Source organism: Talpa europaea (genome assembly GCF_964194135.1).
Source record: "Talpa europaea genome assembly, chromosome: 7".
In the NCBI taxonomy this organism is placed as follows: domain Eukaryota; kingdom Metazoa; phylum Chordata; class Mammalia; order Eulipotyphla; family Talpidae; genus Talpa; species Talpa europaea.
Window position 1 is genome coordinate 55,026,077 of NC_140074.1, and position 20,229 is coordinate 55,046,305.

At 37.4% G+C, this 20,229-nt stretch overlaps 2 protein-coding genes across 2 annotated transcripts in view; both read left to right on the top strand.

The window, feature by feature from the left end:
* TMEFF1 (transmembrane protein with EGF like and two follistatin like domains 1) overlaps window positions 1-6,834 on the top strand; it is a gene marked incomplete at both ends in the record, with an annotated part of 67,965 nt that extends 61,131 nt beyond the window's left edge. Inside the window, 2 exons of the mRNA XM_084236616.1 lie at window positions 2,925-3,083; window positions 6,750-6,834. Of these exons, the coding sequence (XP_084092742.1) occupies window positions 2,925-3,083; window positions 6,750-6,834 (244 nt within the window). The remainder of the gene's footprint in view (window positions 1-2,924; window positions 3,084-6,749) is intronic.
* A 1,540-nt stretch (window positions 6,835-8,374) lies between these two features.
* CAVIN4 (caveolae associated protein 4) lies at window positions 8,375-16,532 on the top strand (the record flags this gene model as incomplete). The annotated part of the gene is made up of 2 exons (XM_084236617.1): window positions 8,375-8,782; window positions 15,828-16,532. 2 exons carry the CDS (start codon window positions 8,375-8,377, stop codon window positions 16,530-16,532), a joined length of 1,113 nt encoding a protein of 370 aa, XP_084092743.1.
* Between the last annotated feature and the right edge of the window lie 3,697 nt (window positions 16,533-20,229).

A 20,229-nucleotide genomic window follows, 5' to 3' on the forward strand; every position in this document is an offset into this window, starting at 1 on the left:
TAGATCTTCTAGCATTCTCCTACCACTAATTTATTTATTGCTAACTGTACCAAATTTAACTGGCACTGGGTCTCAAAATTATGATAGGGATCTAAGATCTTCCTTTCAAAAAACAAACATACAATCTAGTAGAAGAGACTGACAACAAACAAAATATAATGTAGATATACCCACAGTGATTTGAGACTTCACAAGGCATTTCACCCTGAAGGTAGAGAACCAAATGCTTGGATTTTCTTTAATCAGTGACTGAAGTAATAATCTAGGAGTTAAGATTCTAGAGCATAACCCAAAATCAGTTGCCGAAAATAATATCCAAGGATTGCCTGAACAGTACATGACCTATACATTTTGGTATTCTGATTTTAATCTTGGTATTAACTGTCAGAGAGATGCATATCTAGGACATTGTTAGTGTTCCTGTGGGACTTTTCTTATTTTACTGAGCTTTGACTCTTGGCCATTAGTCTACCCTGTAAGACATTGCTTTAAAAATCCTATGAGATTTCATTATATTATTGAATTTATTGTACCTATATTGTTGAACATGTTCTCTATTTCAGAGGGTGCCCTTTTCAAATGAGGATCAATGAGATATAAAATTCCCCTGAATGTAATAACAATAGCAACTATAGTTCTTTTGAACAGCTGTTATTGTAATTTTATGGAGATTGTATTTTGTGTCAATGATCTTCTCACTTTCTTTTACATTCTTTTTTTTTTTACCCAATGGTTTTTAATCTAGTCGTAGAGTTGTGCAGTCATGACCACAAACAGCTTTAGAACATTTTATTAGCCTAAGAGCCCTTTTGCTCTTATTCCTAAATCTTATCATTCTCCTCAGCTCTAGACAATCCCTAACCTATTTTCTGTCTCTATAAATTTTCTGTCGCTATAAATGTCTATCCTGGACATTTCATTGCAGTGGACTCATGTAATATGTGATCCTCTATGTCTAGATTCATTCACTTATAATACTATTGTCAAGGTCTATGCAGGTTATAGAATGTGTCAGTACTTTTTCTTTTATAACTGAATAATATTCCATTGAATGGATAACAGTCCACTTACAAGGTGATGAATATTTGAATTGTTTCCATTTTTTGCTTATTATGATTAATGTCACAAACAGTTGTTTGCCGGTTTTTGTGTGGATGCATGTTTTAATTTTACCTGGATAAATGGTAAGTGTGCAGTTGCTGGGCCAAGTGGTAACTTTGTCTTTAACATTTTGAGGACTTGAAGGCTGTCTTTCCAGAGTAATATTACTATTTTACATTCCCTAAGTATTTCTTGCATTTGCTGTTATCTGAATTTTTGATTCTAGCTATCCTAATGAGTGTGAAGTGGTATCTTCTTGTGGTTTTGATATGCATTTCCATGATGATTAGTGATGTTGAGCATCTTTTCATGTGCTTGTTGGCCATTTGTATATCCTGTTTGTAGAAATGTCTATTCAGATCTTTTGCCCATTTTGTAATTGTTTTGTATCTTTTTGTTAGTGAGTTATAATCGTTCTTTATATATTCTAGAAACAAGTCTCTTATCAGATGTATAATTGGCAAATTTTTTCTCCTGTGGAATATCCTTTCACTTTCTTAAGTTAGTCCAGTTTATCATTGTGGTTGTTGTTGCCTATGCTTTCAGTGTCAGCTCTAAGAAATCATTGTGTAATCTAAGGTCATGATCATTTGCTCCTTTCCCCCCGACTTTTACTCCTTTTATAGTTTTAGCTGTTACATTTAGATCTGTGATCCATTTTGAGTTAGTTTTGTGTATGTGGTCAGCAAGACTCCCAGCTTTGTTCTTTTATATGCGTATGTCCAGTTCTCTCAGCACCATTTGCTGAAGAGACTGTCATTTTTCATTGAATTGTCTAGGTGCCTTTATGAAAAAACTGTTCACCATAGATGTGTGGATTTATTTCTAGGCTCTCATTTCTATTATGTGATCTATATATCTACCTTACTACTTTGTTTCTTGTCTGCTAAGAAGCTTACAGCCCAGTATGGAACCTGCTCCAGGTGTCTAGGGAGCAGCAGGATTGGTGGACTCACGTCACCCCTGGCTTCAGTGTTTCCCTGCTCCCAGGTTTCTATGTTGTTGTTGTTATATGTGCTTTATTAAAACTTTTTTTTTTTAACGAAGTGTGGGACTTTAATGAATCCAATATCTTTACACTACAGGTATTTTATTAGTCAGTTCCAGCTACAGACAGGGTGATTTGTACACTTCAGGAATGTGAATTTGCTGTTAAATATCTTACATGCTTCTCCCAGTCAAGTTATTATAAACTTATGTTGTTGCATTTTTATTTAATTTTAATTGGCATTCAGATAAATTCTAACATTAACACCTATTTGACTGCTTGGCTCTATTTGTGTCATTAATGACTTATTTTCATCTCCCCTCTGCATCGTGTCATTTTATCATGTACACTGAAAAGTGTTTTCAGTGTAATTTGGTGCTGTGTTCAAAGAACTGTAAATGTTTATATGCATTAGTCAGTAATCCCATTTCCAAATATAAGGGAATGTAAGGAATAACACTAAGTATAGGAAACTGCACACTTACCAAGATGTTCACCACACCTAATTTATAATTGTGAAACTTAGGAAATAGCTGATACATTTTAGAACAAGGAATGTATAAGTTATAGTATGACCTCTAAGTAGACTATTATGTATTTATTTTTAAGTGAAAGTGGTAAAGATTATTTAACAATTTTAAAATTAATGGGATATCAAAATAGGTGAAAGGAACACTATGTGAAATGGAGCTGTCAAGTTTTTTCCTCGGATGGAGGGAGAACACCTCCTTTTTTGTTTCTTTTTAAATATTATCATCCTATTGTATATTTTGAGTTAAAAACCTGTAATTACTGAGATTTATAATACTCATAGAAATTTTTTCCTCCCTTTCAGGTGTGAGTCTGGTTATACTGGACAGCAATGTGAAAAGACAGACTTTAGTATCCTCTATGTAGTGCCAAGTAGGCAGAAGCTCACTCATGTTCTTATTGCAGCTATTATTGGAGCTGTACAGATTGCCATTATAGTAGCAATTGTCATGTGCATAACAAGGTAAGTCATGACATAAGAAAATAACAGCTTTAAATTAGAAGGGATAGCTAATAAAGAAAATCCTTGAAGTATACTCAAAATAATAGGGGTTTTATGTCTATCCATCTATTAGGAAAAATAAACTCTAGGATCAACTCCCTGAGGTTTCCATGTGAGTCTCACCTTTCCCTCTCTTTAAAATTTGGGCAAGGGCTTATTCCTGAAGGTAGGGGTATGTTCTGGGCTACAAGCAGGAGGCGCATGAGAATAGTCAATGAATAAAGAAATTTAGGCATCTTAGAACTGTGTCCCATCTTTGAGCACTGTATTCCCAGACAGTAAGGATAACAATGTTACAATGGTCTGCACCTTTTACAAAAGAGCCATTTTATAAGCCCTGGGAAATTCAGGGCAGAAATTTTATAAGCCCTGGGAAACTTCAGGATGTTACGTGCACTTAGAATATATTTTAATCCATAATAAATATTAGGAAGGAAGGAGGAAATTAGAAGTTAAAGAAAATTGCTTTTCTTACTTTATCATTGTCTTAACATTGCTTCATTTGCTGGGTTATAGTAATAAGTAATAAACTTTAATGTTTTCTATCACCACTGAAACCATTTGTCATAAATTCAAGGGCATATTTGGAGTTGAACTGGCATAAACGGGGTGTTTTTTGAGTTTAATGGAAATATATGTTGTAGCTGAACTGGGACTGAGAAAATCAGAGCAAATCAAGTTCATATTGTCTTTATGCCTCTGTCTTCTGTCTACTGTCTTCCTGCTTGCACTTTCTTATCTCCCCTAAGGCTAAGGTTTGATTCATAAGTGCCACAAACATCATCTCTATACTTCTTTGCTATATTCTAGACAGAGTATTGGCTCATATCACCTACAGATATTGGCAGGCCATGATGGGTTTATGGCTTTTCTATACAAGGTCTGGATAGAAGCCAGGCCTTCAGTTATCTTAGCCATCTGGAACTGAAATGAAAAGTGTAGAAATTATAAAAAATGTTCTCTGAGTGACATATTTTTCATAAAATTTAGGGGCTAACGTCAGTGGACTTTATTCCATAATACAGATGATCCACCCTTAGGCAATTCTACTGAATATAAAATTGGGCAGATTAAAGGGACATAATGTTATAAAAAGTCATGACAGCAGAAAAAGAGAAAACACATGTAACAGCAGGGCTGCCTATGGCCATTTAATGTAGGCTCAAAGGTAGGCAATTTGCCTATCAATGTTTGGAAGCCCCTGATTTGTATTCACTGCTCCCTGATTCCTAAATCATTCCTCTTTACACTGAACCCTGCAGAGGAGGGTCCAAGTTGTGTCATGCCAAGCATGACTATCATGTGGGAACAAGGTTAACTTGATTTTTCTAGCAGTTCAGGGTTTTTGAGCATGGAACTTGGTATAAACCATTTTTTTAAATTTTTTTAAAAGGATTTATTTATTTATGCATGCAAGAGCTGAGGTACAGGCCAGAGATATGCGGGGGCGAGGGGGGGTGAGAGGACTCACCAGAGACAGAGCTGGGAACAGAACAAGCAGACTGACTGAAACACACTGCTGAGGGGAGCAGCGGTGGAGACAGGAAAGGTCTGCTGTGCCATGTGGGTAGCTCCCTGGCCCACTGGGGATCGAATTCATGCTGCAGAGGCTGCAGATTGCTTCATAGTGCTGTGCTTAACCCCTTGAGCCACCAAGGAGGCCCGGTATAAACCATTTTAAAAAGCATTTATCTGAACATCAAATGCATAATTCATTAGAGGAGGGAAAATATGAGGTTGGGGCAGATCATTTAGGGCATTATCAGAGGAAAGCAGTAGTGGAGTAATCAGTGATTTGTTAAGTAAAGGAAATAAATAAGATAAAGATAAGGAATGGTTTTGAGACCTGGTGGTCTTTAAGAAGATCAAAGGCTGTTAGAGTCGGCAGGAAGCACTTTGAGTTCAACCCCTTCATTCTGGAGAAGTGAAGAAACTGAAACCCTGAGGTGGGAAATGCCTTTCCCAAGGTCATAGAGAGAAACCCTTTTATGAATCGTAATCCATATTTTTGTCCAGCTCTGTGCTTCAGTTCTTTGTGCTATAATCCTCAATTACTAAATTAAATGACCTGGCAGGCAATTTTCTCTAGTATCCTTCAGTTTATACCTGAAGTTCATTTGCAACCTTCACAGACATGTAGACATCAGAGTCCAGGTTTAATTGTGTTTTCACGCGTCTTCACTGTTCACTGCCTCCCTTTCTAAAGGGTCATCTTGAATTTGCTACAGATTTCTTCTTGATACCTGTCTTTTATTGTGATATTTTCACCCCTTGTGTGTTGCTATGCTGTAGACTATTATAACTATGTATTTGGACTTATCTCCATAGAATTTTTCAGGAGTGGCTCTCCCACACAGTCATTGTGGGATAGCGGTTCACTTCCCATGGCCGCTGCTCCTTGGCATGAATCTTCCTTTAAAAGGATGTCACCACTAACCTGCTTATCAATATTGCATGAGTAAAATTTTTCTCTTTCACACTTGGAATCTTTTTTACATTTTTGGACTTACATAACAAATTGTCAGGCACCTCAAACATCTTCCTGGCTGCCCCCCTCCCTTATTTTATAGATGAAAAACTATGGTTCCTTCAGGTGGCAACTTTTCCAATGTCATGATGAATTAGTAATAGTTAAAAAGGGTAGATGGGCCTTGAAAGTTTCATTGTTTATGAAATGGGGATGGTTCACAGTGTTTTCATGAGGATTAGTGAGATAAAATATGTGAAAACAACTAAAATAGAAGTTTTGTCCAGATTTTTAAGTCAAAACAAACTACTAGTGCTCTGTGAAATGGAATTAAAATGTGGAGCTTTAGAGTGGGGTATTCATTGTTATAAGACTTTCTTTTCATTAGGTTATAATATGCCTTACTGGCAGAGACTTAGGGGATGGTTCAATGCTTAATTTTATGTTTTGCATAGAAGAAAGTGGAAGTTGCACAGCTAGTTATTAGCAAAGCCCAAACTCAAAATTCATGATTTCTCTAAGTCTCTTTCCTCCTCGTGCATAGTAAGAGCTTCTAAGTTTGCATTTTAGTGGGCAAGCATAAGAGCAGTTACGGTAGTGAGGTATATATACCTCCATGGAGAAATATGTGCTGAAATGAGAATGGGGTGAAGGATACTCCTTTTTTTCAGCATGTCAGTTCTTTATTGGGTTCTGTGGTTTGCCCAAGCAGGATGTAGAATGACTTCTTTTTGAGTCTGATAAGCTTACTTCTTCCTGATTCATTTTGGGAGGGTGTTTTAATGCTCACAGAAATTATATAGTCCAAGATCCTTTCGACTGTCACTGGTTTATATGTTATGAATTGTGGAGGTTGGGGAGGTGCCAGGATAGAGGAAAATGGGGATTCTTCTAAGGGGTGCATATGCAGCAGGAAGACCCTGAGAAAGAGTTTTGCTGGTGTCAACAGCTGCATCTTACATCTAACCCTCGCCTCCCAGCTTTGCAGGGAAGATAACAGTCTGACATGTTGTTCCTCACCTTGTCCTGTATCAAATAGCATCCTGTTTCCCTTTCATGTGATGACATGCAGTATGGCTTTATGTGTGAGATGTGTATTACTTAGAAACTTGAAATATCCAAGCCAAATAATACTTTTCTTTCCTTTTTTTACTCAACAGAAAATGTCCTAAAAACAACAGAGGCCGACGACAGAAGCAAAACCTAGGTCATTTTACTTCAGATACGTCATCCAGAATGGTTTAGACGGATGACTTTTATATGTACACTGACCATGTGAGATACATTTATTATGTCTTTTTTTAAAGAATGGAAACGTTTATTTCAGAGGCCTTATTTTTGGACATTTTTAGTGTAGTACTGTTGGCTTGTATTTAGAATATTCAGCTACAACAGTTTTGGACTCTTTAGTAGTCTTTGTTTTATGTTTTTAAATACAGAAATTGATTTCACAAATTTGTACCACATGGTAACTATAAGACTTGTTCTTTACCCATGGAATGTAATATTTTTGCAAAGATGGACCACTTCACAAATGGTTATAAAGTCATACCCACTTCTTCCACAATGAACACAGCAAATGACTAAGCATGAACTAAAGGTAAAGATGTTTACAGATTACTTTTCTTACGAAAAAAATAAAAATCTAGAAGACACTGTGTTTAAATAGACACTTAAATGTTTTTGAGATTTAGTAACTGATTTTTTAGACACTGCCTATCGCATGAATTGTAAAGCTGTGTGTGTTAGATATGAACTATTTATAAAATGTATGGACTGAAATTTGATTATTCCTCTCTGAAAAAAAGAATTCTGATAATTCAAAAAAGTTTCTGGTAGCAGTGATGGATTGGATCACTGAAAGGTAGATTTAGATATTGTGGAAATAGTCTGTTTAACAAACAGATTGGAATAAAGCCTATTCTCTAAGTTAACTACTTTAATACACATTCATTTTTAAAGAAAATATTTGTTTTAACATAAATAACAAATTGTATTAGTGTTTGTGAATAAAATGCAAAAATGATTGTTAATGATTGGTGCTCTTAAAGTGAACTGAAAATTATGAGACCTCTATCCAAATTTGTCCTGTAGTAATAGCTATATTAATAGATTGTTGGTGTTTAAAGATCAGAAGTATGAATAGAATGTATTCAGCTGTTTAACATGTAGTTTAGATATTTAGAAATATGCATGTAGAATTTAAGAATATCTTCAAAATTAAATATTAATTTTAATATTTGGTTTGAAAAAGCATGTTATAATATAATGTTTTCCCTATATGGCCTTGGCTTTGGTGTGTTTATTTACTTCGTTCTTTGATACTGACCTCTCGGTACATTTAATATGTTAAATTAATAGAAAAAGCAGATTCAGAACTCTATGCTTCTTCCAATGCTGCTTGTAATTAATTACCTAAAGGCTTGCCTTTCATCCAACATTTGGAGTTTGGTCTTTTGTTCATTTGGCTTTTAGGGCTTAATGTTAGTAACATGGTGGCTTTAGTGAAGTTTTTTCTTTTTAAAAAGCTTTCCTCTCCTCCCACACAATCTTATTTGAGTTCCTTAGTCAGTCAGCAAGCATGTTTGGAACAGTACCCAGTGCTTTGCAAGGGTTCATATTGCAGAACAGTCATGTATGGGTATTTATAGTTATAAATATTTGACTAGTCTCCAGGGGTGAGGTTTTCAACCCTTTAAACAACACCATTGCCCATTACCAAGCTAACCTTTTGCTCTGAGTGCCAGATTTGACTGTGGCAGAACATCTTTCATTGTGAAACAAAATGGAACATAATGGGTCTGCCTCAAATGCTGATAAAATCCACCAGAATCGCCTGTCGAATATTTCAGAAGATGAAGACCAAGATGCTGCTCTCACCATTGTGACTGTGCTGGACAAAGTGGCCGCCATCGTGGATAGCGTTCAGGCAAGCCAGAAGAGAATAGAGGAGAGACACAGACACATGGAAAATGCCATAAAATCCGTCCAGATTGACCTCTTGAAGTTTTCACAGTCACATAGTAATACTGGCTATGTCATTAACAAGTTGTTTGAGAAAACCCGAAAAGTCAGCGCTCATATTAGAGAGATGAAGGCCCGTGTGGAGAAGCAACAAGTCCAGGTTAAAAAAGTTGAAACCAAGCAAGAGGAAATACTGAAGAAAAACAAATTCCGTGTGGTCATATTCCAGGTAAGTTTATACTTGGGTTTAGTTTGATTGCTGCAATCCCTTGCATCCTTTAATTGCCAACAGGTCCTCTTCATTTCTATGTTCACGGATGTCATTATTCAGAGCTTCTCAACCATTTCATGTCACGTAAACTATGGATCATAGCTGAGGCTCTTTCTTGCCTTTAAAATTTATTATTGATAAGGCTCTTTTGCCATAGTGCTCATGTTAGCATGATGCTGTTTTATAGACTGCAAATTTTAGAACTAGAAGAGACCTAAGAGTAATCTTCTCATTTTAAATACTTCTTTGTTAAAGAAATTGAGACCCATTAACTCCAAAATGTGGTTCCCCCCTTCTTATAGAGAGCCTAGAAAAGCCCTAAATAATAAAATGTAAGCTTCTGAAAATATAGTTAGACATTGGATATTAGTAATATGTAAGTCACAGTAATAAGAAAACTTTTTTAATGTTTAGGCAATTGCTCTTATTTTTCATATTGTTATAAATATACAGATGTGAGTCCTTTTATTTGATTACAGAGTTTTTTTACTCAGTGATTTAATATAACAATTTATGTTAGGGAATTGTGTTTGAACTTAAGTTCCTATATTGCTCTGCACCTAACACTCAAATTTTTTGAAATAGGAACATATCCATGGCAAATATATGATATCTGTAATCTACTTTAAAACTCTTGCAATTAAACAAAAAAAAGTTGAAATCTCCTTCCATGGTAGTAAACAGGAAAGTCACACTATCAAACAACTCCACAAAAGACAAAATAAATGAGTAGAATTCTACTATTAAATATTTGTAGCTAGTTACTAAAATATACTTAGAGATTAAAGGTAGGAAAAACAAACACTTTCATCTTTTGCTAGTAGGAGTATTAATTTGCACAAAAGTTTTGGAGGGCGGTTTTGGTAGTATATGTTAAGAATTCTAAAACTTCACACACCTTTCAATCCCCAAATTTGTCAATTGGTTCTAAGCATGAAATCAGGAATGTGTGCAGGGATATTCATTGTTATCACACTGTACTTTATAAATGGATGGTTGCCCATATGCACAGGGGGGAAAAAATCTAGATCCATAGGTAAAAAAACCTAGAATGAAAGCAAAAGGAAATGAAATAGGGAACACAGGGATGTGGGTCCTCGCTCCCCACAACATTCTTTGCACATTAGTCAGTTCTCTGTAGCCTGGTATTGACTGATAAAGTTGCACTGGGATGGCAAAGTGGTATTTTGGATGTTTTTAATAGCCTGTTGGTCACTTAGGAAGAAGAATAGAGAGGGGAGTGAGAAGAGTTTTCTCTTTCCAAGGTAGACAGTTTGGATTATACCACCTGAAATCCTGTATGATTTCCCTTGTGTCCCTGGAACACCCTTCTCCAGATTTGAAAGTTTGGGGGAAAAATTAGCATCTTATTCTCAGAGGCCAGTCTCAGAGCTAGTGTATGTAATGGGGATCTAGATTTGGTATTGGAAAATATAGTATCCCTCCTTCCATTCACTTTCCAAGGCCATTAGCAATAGTGAGTATATCTCACCCTCTACTTGCATGGGGCATTCTTGATATCCAGCATCTCTTGAGAACCTTTGTGCAGAGTGGATAGATATTATTCAAGATTTGGCAAAAGCCGAGAAGTTTCTGAAATGTTCTAATTAACTCTTGTCTATTGACATAGTATTTTTTTTTTAAGTTAGGATGTTTCTATATTCATATTTGTAATCCCCTGACACTTTTCTAGCTTTTCCCTTTTTTTGAGGTAACTAATAGAAGAGAATATGGGGCCTCCATGGTGGTATAAGGGGTTAAGTCTCAGCACTATCAAGCTATCGCCAGCCACTACAACATGAGTTCAATCCCCAGACAGGGAGCTAATCCACATGGTGAAACAGACCTCTCCTGTTTCTCCCACTGCTCCCCTCAGCAGTGTATTTCAGTAGATCACCTGTTCTGCTCCCCACCCGGTCTCTGGTGAATCCTGTCACCCCTGCACCTCTGGCCTACACCCCAGTTCTAGTATGATAAATAAATAAAAATAGGGCCTCCCTGGTGGCGCAGGAGATTGAGTGCCGCACTGTGAAGCTGTCCACAGCCTCTGCAGCGAGGGTTCGATCCCGGCTGGCTGGCGAGAATGCCACATAGCGCGGCAGATCCCTCCTGTCTCGCCTGCTGCTCCCCTCAGCAATGTATTTCATCAGTCTGCCTGCTCTGTTCCCCACTCTGTCTCTGGTGAATCCTCTTACCCTCCTGCGCATCTGGCCTGTACCCCAGTTCTTGTATAAATGAATAAATCTTTAAAAAAAAAAAGACAGCTATTCATTTAAAAAATAAATAAATAAAAATAAATCTTAAAAAAATAGAAGAGGGTGTGGAAAAGCAACTAAGAGAACCTAGTTTAGATCAGATATATTTCCTTATGGGATATAATGCTTTGAAGATAAATTATATCCTATAGTAGGATATAATTTCACAGATATAATTTCTGTGAAATTGTTTTTCAGAGTAAGCAGTGGTTTGTCAATAAGCAGTTGCTATCTTTTAGAATGGGAGAGATTGTTGAAAAAAGATAAAGGCAAATACCAATGGATCAAATCCATTGGTGGTGATTGATTAGCTGTTAGAATAATATTCACATGGTTGTTCTGAGAAGTTAAAATTCACTCTTATAATTCATTCTTGTAATTAGTGTCTAAATGGTTATGTTGAGATTGTCGCTTCTCCTAAAACCAATTTCAAGCAAGGAAATTCAGCCACAGTGTAATTTACTTCCATTTGTGTTTTTTTTTCTCAAAACATTTTCCAGGTTTTATCTTTTGATAGCAGTCATTATTGGTATTTTATCACCTGCAATTGTGTATGACTGAGCTTTCACCTAATCCTGGACATTGGACATTAAAAACAAATTATCTGCTATTTCTCATACAATTGTGGTTTCTCTTTGAACATATTTTCAACTTAATAACCCTCTCATCAAGAGTTTTACCATATTTTGTAACAATTTTGTTCTCTAATCACTTGCGTGTGGCTACCAAATGAGATACTTGGCTACTCCCTAATAGTGAGTCTCAGACTTCTATCTATTCAAGATTTCCCTGGTTACTTTGATTGTCAGTCAAGGCCACTTTAAACCATACTATTACTCATTTTGTAACAGAAGATCATCTTTTTACCTGAACTTTACATGAAAAGATACATAATAGTTATATTTGGGATTCAGTTCAGCCCTGTAATACCTTCAATTATTATTATGGTGTGTTTACCATTAACTCATGGTATCGCTGACCCAGAGGAGTTGTGACAAATAGATCCATGTAACAAGTTCATACCCCTGACTGTGTCTCTCTTTTGTTCTTAAACCTGATTTTATATGATTTGTTGTGCAATTGAAGAAGGTTATGTGATCCTGAGTTAAACTCTGTCTGTTTCTTCATAGCAGGATTGTGATGGTTTCCCTACTACCAAGCAGTGATTATTCTTTGGCTCCTTCCTTTTCTAATTGTACCTTCTCAGGCCATACCAACCCACTTGGTGTTGCTGAAGCTACTCCCTGGAGCAGGTGTCAGGAAAGGAGAGGAACAATTATGCTCCTTCTAACTGATTCATCAGAGAGTTATGAGACACCCATCCTGCCTTTTTTTAGCTCCCACACTCTCCAATTATGTAGCCAACAAATTTAACTTTAAAGTATCCACAAAAATAAAATTTCAGGGATACCTTCTTGACACTCAGGCTGATAGATTTTAGAATATATGTCAGTACATTTCTTATATATTTATTACATTTTTTGGACTGACATGTGTAATCTGGATCTCAAGTAGGTGGAGCGTAGTTTCTTTCAGACATTTTAACTACTGGGTTCAGTTGAAAATCTCATGAGCTTTAATGTTTTGCTTATTTAGTTTTGGAAATAACCTGTAGAGAGTTGGGTTGCTTTGGTGGCTGTATTTCTGGGCTGGTTCTTAAGGGCACCAGTATCTGCCATGTTCCCAAATGCATTTTCACTCTTATCCTTTTGATATATTTGGCATAATTGGTCCCTTCCTCTCTTTTTGGAGCTTCTTTCCCCTTTGCCTCTGGGAATACCGTTCTTTCATGGATTTCCTTTTGCTTCATTGGCTGATATTTCTCCATCTTGGTTCTTCCTTATCTCTTTCTTCTTATTATTTATCCAGGTCCAAAATTCACTTATCTATTAACATCAAGATCCAGACATTTCAGAAAATATGACTTTTTCATAACTCATTTGACAGCAAGACCTAGACTTCACATAAACTCAGGTGGCCAAACCTGACTTGAAATAGGACAAGGGTGTTTTGTACAAGTCTTCATCTCACCTTAGAAAGAATATTCATATTTTTTTGCTGCAAGAATATTTCTTCCCAGAATCTCACTGGAAATGTTTTATAATATATTACACATTCCCAAATCCAAAATATACAGAATTTTGAAGCTCTCTTGGTCCCAAGGAGTTTTGAATAATGAAGTATAGACCATTTTCTCAGCATCTTGGTGATCTTTTTCATCTGGCCTCATGATTTTTTATTTCTGACTCCTAAATTTCTCTAGTCCAGTCTAGATCTTTCTCCTAAATTCCAGTCTTACACATGCAGCTACATACTCAGCATTTCTGCTTGGATGTCCAGATGCCTTCCTTTCCCCTCAGCATTTTCCCTCTCACTTCCCTATCTGAGTTAATGGCAAATCTGTGCTTCAGTTGTTTATGCCTGTATTTTGGAGTCATCCTTGACACTCTCTAATAGATCACACCCAAATCGGACAACAAATCCTGTTGCCTCCTACCTAAGTGTATAGGGAATCAGACCACTTCTTCCCACCACCTCTGCCAACACCCTGGACCATCTCTGCCTTACGTCAGTGGTCTCACACTGCTCTTTCTGCTTCCTATCTTGCCCTCTCGCCTGTTTTTAACAGTGTGATCCTTTAACAACATAGGTCAAATCATGTGACTATTCTCCTCTAAACTTTTTTTTATTACTTTTTAATATTTTTTACATCCTTGTTCATTTTTAAACAATATTTGCTTCCCCCCCACCCCTCAGGGGTAGTCCCCATAGAGTTTCCCTCACCAATGCACCTGTGCACCATCACCTCAGTCCCCTGTGCTCCTCCCTCCCTCCCTCTGATCCCTCTCCCGCCTTCTCCCCTGCAGGATGTCTCTGGTTTATAATTGTCTGTTTTTGCTTTGTTGTATTTTCTCCTCAAAACTTTTCAAAGGCTTCCTGTAATACTCAGAATAGATCCACTATCTTATGTGATGCGCCCTCCCACTCCTGCTCACTTACCTTCTCCTCTTGCTCCCTGATCACTCTGTCCTGCTACACTGCCCTCCTTGCTGTTTCTCCTCCTCTTCAGCTATATACATTGCTCTCAGGTTTACGCTAGGATGTCACCTTATTAGTGAGGCCTTTCTAAGTGTCCTCACCAGTCACTGTATATTTGCCTTTCCCGCTTTATTTTTCACCTTATCTCTTACTGCCATCCAATACGCTATATATTTAAATCCTCATTTCTAAGAATAGAATCTCTTTATTTTCTTCACAGGAGGTTCTCAATTCCTAGAACATTGACTGGTATATGGTAGGTGCTTGGTAACTATTTGATGAAGGAAGGCATAAGCTCTTATTTCATCTAACAGTCATTTATTGAGTTATACCTACTATGTATAAGACATTCTAATAGATGGAGCCTAAAATAAATAAAACACATGTCTGCTTTCATGTTCTCTATCATCTGGTGAAAGTCTCGGGGAGATATATGTCTGTATGATAAGACAGATAAGATATAAATATATGAGTAGAGTTGCAATCCAATTCAAACTGTGATAAATGTTCTAAATATAGATATGTACATGTCATTTTGGTGTAAATTAGAGACAGAATTTAGTCTCTTGGGGAAGTTGAAACATTTGAATTGATTCTTTAAAAAAAAATTTGTTCACAGAATTCAAGAGGTGAAGGGATATTTTCAGTGGCAAGAATCACATTTACAAAAGCAAGGAGGGATGAGATTTTTAAGTATGAGGAACTGGGGGTAGTTTTGTGTTGCTGGGCTGGAGGAATAGGAAAGTAAGTTTAGTTTAAACTGAAGAGCTTTCTAATCATACTAAAAAAATTGAACTCTAAGCTTTGAGTATATGAACTCAAAAGTTTTAAAGCAAGAAGGCTGTGACTAGAGCTATGCTTTAGAAATATTTCTTAGGGGATACCTAAGTGATTGCAGGTAGAGGTTTTGTACAAATTCAGGCCTGAGATGACTGGACTGGGAGGAAAGAATAAAAGGAGTCGTTAAATGGCATTTTTTTTTTTTTTTAGATTTATTCATTTATACAAGAACTGGGGTATAGGTCAGAAGTGCAGGAGGGTGAGAGAACGCACCAGAGACAGAGCAGGCAGCAGAACAGGCAGATGGACCAAAGACACTGCTGAGGGGAGCAGTGGGCAAGGCAGAAGAGGTCTGCCGCGCCATGTGGGTTTCTCCCTGGCCTGCTGGGAATTGAACCCATGCTGCAGGGGCTGCGGACATCTTCACAGTGCTGCGCTCAACCTGCTGCGCCACCGGTGAGGCCCTAAATGGCAGTATTAACAGTGATTGGTGATAAAAACGATGGATGAAAAATAGAGGAAATATTTGAGATTCTATCTGGGTGGCACCTGGATAAAAGGATAAGATGTAGCTGATGGTGATGGATGGGCCTTGAGTATGTCTGTGTTAAGTTTGAGATACCTGTGCTACATCTAGGTGGCCTGTTCATCATTTAGAAATGTTGCTGCTTAGGAGAAAGGGACAAGGCAAAGGTAAAATAGGTGTGTTTGCTTGCAATTAAACCTGAACTCATAGGAATAGATAAGGTTGCTCAGGATGAGCTTGGGAGATGAAGAAGAAAAAAGGGCCAGGGAGAGAGAAACCCTGAGAAACACCAGCATTTAAGGAGCAGGCAGAGGATAGACATTCCACGGGAGAGACTTAAAAGGCATGACCAGAAGGTAAAACAGCTGATTTCTAACATGCCTTTTCTTTTTCTTTCCTTCAGGAGAAGATTCAGTGTCCAACATCCCTATCTATTGTTAAAGATAAAAATCTAAGTGAGGATCAAGAAGAGGAGGAAGATATCTTTGATCCTCCAATCGAACTGTCTTCGGATGAAGAATATTATGTTGAAGAAAGCAGATCTGACAAGCTTAGAAAGTCAGGCAAGGAGCATATTGATAATATCAAAAAGGCATTTTCCAAGGAAAACATGCAGAAGACACGGCAGAATTTAGACAAGAAAGTGAACAGAATCAGAACTAGAATAGTGACCCCGGAGAGGAGGGAAAGACTAAGGCAGTCAGGGGAAAGGCTGAAACAGTCAGGGGAGAGGTTGAAACAGTCAGGGGAGAGGCTGAAACAGTCAGGGGAAAGATTTAAGAAATCTATTTCTAATGCAGCTCCCTCAAGGGAAGCTTTTAAGATTCGTAGCCTTCGGAAAGGTAAAGACCGAACTGTGACCGAAGGTCCAGAAGCGGTCAGGGAGATGGGCGTGGACATCCTTGCCAGGAGTGCGTCTCTGGGTCCCATCAGCGAGTTTTGTACTGATGAGCCCAGTGAAACAGACCACGAGGAGCCCAAAGCGGTGTGTCCTACGCAGGAAGGCGGGGACATCCCCACCCCAGAGCCTCTAAAAGTTACTTTTAAACCTCAGGTGAAAGTAGAGGATGACGAAACTCTTTTGGTAGATTTAAAGCCGTCATCATAAAGAGGAATTGAGTATAAGTATAGAGCTCTTTAATCATGCAGTTATTGTTTATATAGTATAGTCATTTACATTCATGTGCCATATAGGAAAACATAAGTGGGTTTGGCTATTTCACGTCTTATGTTTAAAATCATAAAGCTAATACAAATATTACGTACATTTCCTTGTAACTTGGCTTGGGAATATTTTTCCTCCTCTGGGCTTTAAAAGATTCTAATATCTTGTTCTCTAATGTCAGTCTTATGGCAGCTGTGGTTTTTTAAATCCTTTTCTCTTGTCCACCAGAAAATGTTTCTTAGTGAGGGCCAGTTAGATATTAGTTAGTCTGAAACAAATGACAGGCAGGTGTGTGGCCATCATGTGCAAGTGAATTCCCGGTTTGGTCTAGATTAATGTGGCCAAATGCAAAAGGGAATAGCTTCTGTGAGCTATATTGTTTTTATGTTCAAATCAATAGATTCATTAGCAAATTAGCAGTCATACCTCTTTTGGTGCTTTTGCATAAAAAAAAATCAAGTTCTGGACTTGAGCATTTGGTAGTGAAATGGAAAGCGTTTGCCTGTCCTGCCCAACTCGGATACTTATGAAGACCAAAGGAAACATCATACATTCTGGGGAGCAAGCAGCACATACGGAGACAACAATCCCCACTGATCCCACAAAAGCAGAATCGAAATAACCTGAAAAAACCTTGTGCACCAAATGGGAACTAGGTTGGACAGAAACTATTTTGGTCATCAGAAGCCTTTTCCCAGAACTAAGAATGAAAAATAAATGTTTGGGTGACATCTTTTCATCAAAGACTAAAATCAGACCTTTGGTTTGAGTTGGGTTTTAAAATGTTTCCTGGAAAATCCTTTTCTAATTTTCTTTTGATTTAGATCTATGGTGCATTATAGCATGAGCAGCATGAAGCATGAAAGTGCGCCTTTGTCTTCACGAGACCTTTTTCAAGTCAGAGTTGGTAAATTAGGGTTGGGAATGACCTCAGATACTTCTCTTTTTCAGAGTGAGCCCCTTAGGGCCCATTCGTTCAATACATTACTCATAGGAGTTCATCACATCTGCTTTGGGAAGAGGCCAGGTTGCACTTATCTGTTAAGCAGTTGAGAAGTAGACATTATTGCCAAAGAAAGAGAAATGGTCACATTGATTCTGCACTTCTGGTATGTTTGACTATTTGGGGTTGTATCAGGAAGAATGATGGCATTGTTGAATTTGAAGAGTTTGGACAACAATCAGCTTTCATAACAGTTTTGGATGGTCATGCGGTTAAATTTGTAATGTGTTACATGCACACAGACACAAAGATGCAAATTTACACAAAGATGCAAATCAGCTTTAAAATATTTGACTTATTTAGGTATTTGAGTTTGGGAGTTTGGGTTCAGCATCATTTTCTCTGAACTTTTTTTTTTGAGCTTTTAGAAGACGAGGGTGTATGCAACATTGAACAATTTCAAAAATGTTACTAGAGATTAGAAAGAGCTTGGATGCCAAATCATCCATTTCTTTAAAGCTATAGTATGTTTGAATTTGAAAAAGACATTATTACAAAGTGAATGCACACAACAGGACATGGATTTTTACATAGTACCTCTTTTAGTAGGTATGTTTCTAGGTTAAGAAGGACGTAAAGAAGTATTATGTTTTTTCTCTTTTTTTTCTAGCACTATGCAGAGTAAATACCAATTGGGCTGAAATATTATTGTCGAGGAATTTTTATGAAGTTCATTTGCTTACTGACTGATTTTCTAATGAGACTTGACGTATTATGAAACACTTCCCATACAGATGTATGTGAATTTTGAAGAGGAAAGAATTATAAGCTGGTCCACTCTTCATTATGATATGTACAACCCCAGCAACACTAAATTTCATGTTCTCAGAAGCTGATTATAGAACTTTCTTTAGAACCATGCTATTTCCCTCCATCTTGCTTCTGTCTTTGACATTTCACTAACCACATTTGTGGCATCCCTCAGTTTCACATTCATAGTTTTTTCTCCTTTCACTTTATCTTTTTATCGATGTAAAGAATACTTTTATAGTGGGATACAGAGTCATAGATCCCCATTTAATGCAAAAATATACTGGTGCCCATTATTTTAAAAGTCTCAGGTAACTAGAACAGATTATTCTTCAGTGTTTTTGAAATTATACATGTCAGATTTTAAAGAATTTATTCAATAAAATCAATAGCCAGGGGCCTCCCTGGTGGCACAGGGGTTAAAGTCTCAGTGTTAACAAGCTATTGCCAGCCACTGTTGCGTGAGTTTGATCCCTGGCCAGGGAGCTAACCCACATGGTGCAGCAGACCTCTCCTGTCTCGCCCGCTGCTCCCCTCAGCAGTGTATCTCAGCAGATCCACTTGTAATGCTCCCCACTCTGGTGAATCATCTCACCCCTGTACCTCTGGCCTACACCCCATTTTGTGTATGCATAAATAAAAATAAATATTTAAAAAATTCAATAGCCAAATGTCTCCCCTTTTCTTTGTACAAGGCAGAATGGTATAACCTCCATAATTGGCAAGTGCATGAGTCCACTCACAGGCTTTTGTACAGAATGGAAAGCATAGGTTAGGGAAGCACAGCCCTGTCACCTGTGCATGGTGATCAGAGGCTTTTCTCCGAGAGCTGGTGGTGGCCTGGTTCTGACTTCTAGGCTAGAGAAACAGGCCAAATGTAAAGAAGCTCTAAATGTTCAGTTTGCTGAGTGTATATTTTGTGTATATGTATTCCCTTGAACAAGTTTTCATAAATTAAATACAAGCCAAAATATTTTCATTTTGACTTCATTCTTTTCCTTCCATGTGCATTTAAAGGTTTGGTTTAGAACAATGCCCAAAGGTCATTGTCATTCTATCAGTTAAAAAACATGGTTCCTGTTATGTAAAATGCCCCAAAGTCATTATTAACTGTGCAACTTCATTCCATGAAGTTACTGGGTCATTTGAGTGGCCACCTTTCAATGACCACATTTACTTGGGATGTTTCCAAAAAGAGAAGAAATAAATTAACAAATTATGCATGGGATGTTCTTGGCTTTAGTTCGAAACTATGGAGAAAATTTCAGAGGGAAGCATTCATGTTTGCCAATTTGAGAATGTTTTCTATAGCTTTTTTTTTAATTTTATTTTTATATTCCCCATACAATTACAACCCCCTTATTTTGACCCCAAACCCTCCTTTCCCCGCCCCCTACCCCTCATAGAGTGTCTCTGGTTCATAGTTGTTTGTTTTCTATAGCTTTTAATTAAAATCTACTTTAAAAAGTTATAGGTTGTGATTCCCAATTAAATTACTCTGCCATATTTGAGTCAAATCTAGGGGGAATGACCACTCATCCTCAATTCTATTTGAAGTTGGGGTAAGCTAGAACCTGGTCTATAGTGAATGAAAAATGAAAAATTTGTGTGTTCTTGGGACCATCTTTGAGGTATCAGATGTCTGAGGATGTGTATCAGTCCCTACTAGTTCAGAAACTTTCAGTCTATTTCATGAGAGCATGGGAGATGCAGGACAACCTCCATGACATCCAAGGGTCCCTCGGAAGACAGTGTGCAGTGGCAGCATATCTTCAGACTTTTAATTTATTGGGTATCTTTCTAAAATCACATCTGTTTGTCAAGGGACCTCCCAGACTGCTTTGCTACTTGATGTCTTTGCTCAAGCTGTTTGTATCCCTTTGATTC